The sequence below is a fragment of the Clavelina lepadiformis genome, chromosome 1 (genome assembly GCF_947623445.1).
Source record: "Clavelina lepadiformis chromosome 1, kaClaLepa1.1, whole genome shotgun sequence".
Taxonomy (NCBI): Eukaryota; Metazoa; Chordata; class Ascidiacea; order Aplousobranchia; family Clavelinidae; genus Clavelina; species Clavelina lepadiformis.
The window spans coordinates 19695438-19701665 of record NC_135240.1 but is presented as its reverse complement, the minus strand read 5'-3'; the positions used below and the strand labels follow the sequence as shown (position 1 = coordinate 19701665).

General features: G+C 38.5%; 1 protein-coding gene across 1 annotated transcript in view; it reads right to left on the bottom strand.

The window, feature by feature from the left end:
• Positions 1-1081: 1081 nt before the first annotated feature.
• The window catches only part of LOC143471726 (WD repeat and FYVE domain-containing protein 3-like), a 28297-nt gene continuing 23150 nt past the window's right edge, over positions 1082-6228 (bottom strand). The window contains exons 53-68 of the mRNA XM_076969911.1: positions 6060-6201; positions 5754-5873; positions 5255-5372; positions 5059-5168; positions 4767-4920; positions 4460-4610; positions 4231-4372; positions 4003-4144; positions 3731-3894; positions 2825-2971; positions 2572-2754; positions 2189-2377; positions 1977-2093; positions 1703-1904; positions 1467-1578; positions 1082-1361 (exon numbers count right to left, since the gene is read on the bottom strand). Of these exons, the coding sequence (XP_076826026.1) occupies positions 1298-1361; positions 1467-1578; positions 1703-1904; positions 1977-2093; positions 2189-2377; positions 2572-2754; positions 2825-2971; positions 3731-3894; positions 4003-4144; positions 4231-4372; positions 4460-4610; positions 4767-4920; positions 5059-5168; positions 5255-5372; positions 5754-5873; positions 6060-6201 (2257 nt within the window). The 3' untranslated portion in view covers positions 1082-1297. The remainder of the gene's footprint in view (positions 1362-1466; positions 1579-1702; positions 1905-1976; positions 2094-2188; positions 2378-2571; positions 2755-2824; positions 2972-3730; positions 3895-4002; positions 4145-4230; positions 4373-4459; positions 4611-4766; positions 4921-5058; positions 5169-5254; positions 5373-5753; positions 5874-6059; positions 6202-6228) is intronic.

The following is a 6228-nucleotide window of genomic DNA, read 5'->3' as shown; positions in this document are numbered from 1 at the left end:
AACTACGACAGTTTGAAATCACGCAAGTTAGTCAAATTAAATACAAAACCTACCCGCAGTTGTCAGTTTTGAAGTCGTGCAAACACTATCCTCAATCCGAGGATAAAAATTATGACACCTTTCTTGCTATACATTTAAGTACGTATAAACTATCACTAAACCGAATTCGTCTCTTTTCCGTGAAACGTTCTTTTCGCACTTAATCCAAATACCAGTGGACAGCGCCATTACACATTGTGATATCTTAATTGTCAACTACGCGACATATTTTTGGCAATACCCTAGCTGTTCAACTATTACAAAGCATTAATTATTGAAAAATTCTTTGTCCGATTTGCCCACACCTTACTGACGACTATTCTTTGATTGGAGGACAACTTCTAATAGCATTTGACTCTCACTGCACTGGAAGTTCCAACCCATCACATAAGCGCAACAAAATTAACTACAGAAGCTGTTTTGTTGTTGTTTTGTTGGTTATGTTATCAAATATACAGTAGTTGGTTTATTCGGGTCACTCACAAGCAAAGAAGGCTGGGGAATTTACAAGCGTAACGAGAAATCTACAACAAATTGCTGTTAGATTATTATTATAATAGATGGGTATGCGAAAAGTTGATTTTGGCTATTGAAGTTTTATTGAAGTTAGACTCAGATTAGAAGGAAAATTAAGGTTGCTATGTTATAACAATTAAGTTAAGTTAACAAGAAACTTAAAACTTGCTTCGAACGCATGATTTTGTTAGGTGAAATAGAGGAAGCCTTTTGTCTTCAACAAGCCGTCTTCTAAACTCAGGCAAAAAAACAACACCGGCCGTCATGGCCTCTGATAAGTCAGGATTATCGTTCTTTCAGCCGACATGATCTGATTGTGACTGGTGTAAATTTTACAAAAATTTAGCTTTCTGATTTATTAGTATTTAGAGCTACAACGTAGGTAACCTACGGTTAGCTTCAAAATAGGAATTTTTTAGAATCACATAATCATGTCCTCGCAGATAAAACTGTCGAATAAACATCATTCAGCTCAGCTATTTTCATTGGCCAGAGCATAAAATCTGCTTTGACAAAAACTTCATCATTGTAGCACAGTTAAACATGTATTAAAAGGTGACACGGATACAAATTAAATACAAACATTCAGCATCAATTGCTACGGCAAACAGTTAATAATATAAAAACACAAAGGCTGTAACGCATGCGGGAGACCTTCCAACGTTAAAACGACTGAAATAATATTGCACGATGTATGGCGTTGCACGAGTTATAACTTGAGCTGAAGTAGAAAAAAATTATCTCAGCTGCAGGTCCATACGTATACTCGACCATGCTCGTCTCCGATAAAGATTTTCTCATGATCTCTGCAAACAAAAAAGCAAGTATAACCACAAGGTGAGCTTGGTAATTGCAGCTGTTAGATATTTATTTCACTTGACTACAAGTCAGCAAATAAGTGGTATACGTACTTGGACATTGCAATATAAGTGACGGATGACTGGGTTAAATTTCCACATTTGTCTTTGTATAAAGGAACTTCTACTTTTCCTTTCAACACTAGTTGTTGCTTCCATTTAAAACCTTAATTAAATAACACTGAATCACAAAACCTATCCAATAATCAGCAAGCTAGCGTTATGATCGCATCCACAGCTATTGCTTACTCAATAGACCGCGTAATACACATTAGAGGACAAACATTTACCGATATGAGATGAATTGGAAGATTTCTGTTCAACAGTCAGTTTACTTGAGGCATCTTTTTCATTCGAGGATACTTCATGCGATTTTGATGCCGCTGCACCTGGCTGGACATTTTTCTCAACAACCTCAACTTTCGATACGTCGTTCCACGGTAATTCCGTTACTTCTCCAATAGAAGACAACGAAACGCTGTCACAGGACAGCTGAAAACGTAGATGGTCATAGAAATGTGGCGAAGAGATGCTACAGTAAGTAAAAATTTTTGTACTGCTTACATTTTCGCTCATGACATGGTTGATCATAGTCGGATTCTTCTTTCCGGTGTTCGAATAGCAACGGAGATCATCGACTTCATCTGTTTCTGGAACTTGAAAGTGTTCCAAGCACCAAAACTTTAAACACGATCATTGGTGTAGTGTTAGTATAGATCTTTTTCATGTCGTACAGAGGTAACAACGGGCTGCACTGAAGTGGAAAACTAACTTACTCGAACATAACCATCACTGTGGCCTGTTGCAATCACCGAGTCGGCATCCCATTCATTTAAGCAAGATGATGACACAGTGGTGATGTTCTGCTGACGAAAATTCGAAGATAGAGCACTGGCAAACGCAATCAGCTGGCCGTTTATTGACCATAGATAGAAATTAGTTCCAGAACAGGTGATGATATTGCCCTGAAAATAGAGCCAGGGTGTATATTCAATATTCATGTTACGTTAACATGCAAGTAAAACGTACTATTGTCGTTAACAACTATACAAAAACAGTTCCACAAGGTTATTTCAAAACCATTTGTTCTCATTTGCTTTCTGTCAATGGAAGAGTGAACGAACGAATCAATTAATTATTATCAGTACTAGATGCCTACAGTTTTTTCGTTGATGCAAAGGTGGGAGATAGGCGCATCATTACTATGCTGAAGTTGTCGAACAAACACTAGGTGGTTGAGATCCCAGAGGATGCACGATCCGTCCTCGGACCCACTGACAATAATTCCGTATGAAGCACAAGAACCTACACTTGTAACTGCTTTTGTGTGACCGTAGAGGGTCTGAAATAACGCAGAAAATCGTTCAAAACGTAACGTACTTAGGTGCACAAATCGCAGGGTAAATATTCACCTTTACGAGCGCCATGGTTTTGTTTCTGTCCTTAACAGTGGGTATTTCCCAAACACGAACCACAGTGCTTTTGTCGCCAGTAATCAGCAATCGTTCGGTGGCCATGGTAGCACATACGACTTCAGCGCAACCGAGGTTTTCAAAAATCTGCAAAATTTCATTGCCTAATGAAATTCGTACTTAGTACTTCTGCCAAGAAGGTCATGTTTCCATTAACGTTTGCCTGTGTGTTGGCAACATTACTAATACTTGTCAACCCTTTTTAATAAAATTCTCAGCATACTTTCGCTATGATAATGAGAAAAACTGAATTAATGTTGGGATTTATAAACCAACCAACAAAATGGGCGAATAAGCAGTGCCAGCTTAGGCCATGTCTGTTTACTATTCTTTGTATGAAAAAATAGAACATGCAGGCAAGTAAAAGTACCAAAAGTGTGATATGCGGCTTGTTGCACATTATGTGATTAATTATAAGCAGACATTGGAACCATGAGCAGACACCGAGGAATATTGAGCTATATTGTAGTTTTTCACGTCTTTGTGCTGGTGCTTGTTGTGCAAAATTAGCGGCGCGAAGGTTACGGCTACTGCCACTGTAAGTGAGCCACGAACCATGAAAGGTTGATAACCATTGGACTAGACTAATACTCAGCAAAGTCGCAATTATGAGCTATTCTTGTTTAAATGACGTACTAAAAAAGACGAAACAAACTATTTTACCCAGCCTTATAAGATAAGCTGCAAACGGTGATATTATTTTAAGCCGCGCTATACAGTAGATTAATAAATTGCGCTAAAAAATGCTGCAATAGGACATTTGCCACATGGAAGTATTCTGCGGCCATGGCGGAAGTATACGTTCTGTAAGTGCTTTCCTAGTTGTTAAAATTAATTTCCTTGTACCTGCATTGCCCTTTCGCTTTCGTAGTAACCAACACGAACGCTGAGGTCTTTATGGCCCCATGAAATGCATCGCGAGTTTTGCGGCGGGATGAGCATTTTGCCACGCTCAGTGGCGAAAACTCCACGATCGTGTGGAATGATATGACCAACCACGCCGTGCAGTTCTACACAAAATAGAGTGTGATTTAAAATGTATGCGAGCGATTTCTGAAGGAATGGTACGTACAGAGACTAGGAAGACAATAAATACAGTATAAAAATACGCTCCCCACCTTTAATAGGGCTAGGGTTACAAGATAATAACTCAATGTGGTGATAAAAGGCCTTGTCAACAGGCGATATGCCTGTGCTGGCCGACTGATCGCTACGAAGTTTCTTCTGGGGGTGAGGACGTTTGAATAACTGTTTTGGAATCTGAATAAAAACAAACATAACGAAAGGAACAAGTTTAAAGTTTAAACTCTTCTAAATCTATCTGTTGTTGACAGTGCTATATGTACCTGGCCGAAATTATTTATGAAGCCAATGGTAGCGTTCCGTTTTAATGGATCCTTTATTGAATAGATGTCAACTTCGCCTTCGTAAAAAAGATGATGAAATACATTGTAGTCTTCTAACGCAGTTTCGCCCTTCTGCTTATAGCTGTAGATAACATCACATTGAAAATTTAAAATAATTTAGTAAACATTTGCATTATATAGGTCGCCATGTATGATACGATTCTCTTACCCAAATATAAGGTCAATCCACTCATGCAAGTGACTGGACACGTAATCACACTCAAGTGCCTCACGATGAGCTCGAATAAACTCGTGAGGGCTTCCACGCGCCCACGGTGGCAAAACGACGTCATCAAGCTTCACTCCGTTTTGCTTTTGACCTATGCCAAGAATAAACAAATAAAACTTGTCCTTAGCTCATAGCGTGATTGAATCATCAGTGCGCTCTAATTGTTTAATAATTGTTTTTGAATGAAAGAAACCAGAAGTAATGTGGGATGAATCATCTCGCTTCCCTATTTTCCAACATTACCAACCAAGGTCAAATCGGTTCGTGTTCAAAAGAAATTCAGGCAGGTAAAAAAATTCCGGAATAAGTTCCTTCACATCGGCCATATTCTTTTGACTTGCCGATATCCAACTGTCCTTGATGCTGTGGAACATTCTATCCGCCAAATCAAAGTGGCCACCCTTAACGGATATGTGTAGAAGTAAGTATGGCAGATAAGTAATAAGTGCAGCAGGCGTTATCGTGTTGCAAAAATGAATCATTTGAATGAGGCTGTGTTTAATGATGTGCAGTTAAAACACCACGCACAACGCAAACACCTGCAATCGCAAGAAATGTTGCGTGAACGGCTCCATTCTAACCAAGTATGAAGCCACGATCATTGCAGACGAGTAATGTGTTCCATAGTGATAAGGTGGTGTATCAACCCCTGCATGAAGTAAACGTCAAAACTGTTATTATGGTTTTCAGGGTAGTTAGGATTAGAATGAGAAATATGGGGAGTCAAACAAGTACCTCCAAGTTCGTCCCAGTCTCGATACCTTTTCTTATATTGCTCTAATCTAGATGGAGTTTGAGCACCCATGGGCTTGCTAAGATCTCGGAAAGTTGCTGGGTTTGTCAGGTCTAGAACCTTAACAGAAAATTGAAATCAAAGTTAGGAATATTGCCAAAATAATCGTCGTGTTTTGCTAGAAGTAACAACATTTGCAGTATTGTATTCTTGAACGAAAATAGACATCATAAAATATGAAACAATTTAAAGACAAAATGATGTCATGAAATTGACTTCAGTGTTACTCGTAACTGGGCACATCAGCTAGATTGTGCCTCCAATTATTGTGTGCGTTTTGTTTCATATGCACTGGTATTGTGTTTTAAGTGCACAATCAGCATAGCATTTAGTGCGTGAGCACGAAATAGAGGAGTCGCCAAATGGGTGTTATTATATAAATCATAGCTTAATTTATACAACAATGTCTTCAGCAGATCAGCATTTGATAAAGCTTCATACCTCAGATGTGTAGTCAGCTACAATCCATGGAAACACGGGATACTGCATTAAGTCATTGTACGACCGACCAGCTAGTGTGTTCAAGTGCATCAGATACTGGAAGTTGTTAATTTCACCTCTCTGTTAGAGTGACAAATACAAAAAAGAAACACGATGAATTAATGTATGCAAAGTCCAAGTTAAACAAATGTTAACTCTCTGTCATTAAAAAAATAGTAATTATTATTAGCGGCTACTAATATTTATCTAAGAGCTCATAATTGTTTCGCAAAAAGTTCACAGTAAATATCAAAACAAAAGTTTCACCTCCCAACGACTTGTAACAGTTTTCTCTCCAATAAAATTACTTAACAAGGCAGGACCCTGCTGTTCCACACTCAATCCACTTCTCTGCCCAGATATAGAATCTTTTCCACCATCAGATAATGTCTTTGCAAAGGACAAAAACCTATTTAAGAATTGATGGAATAAATGA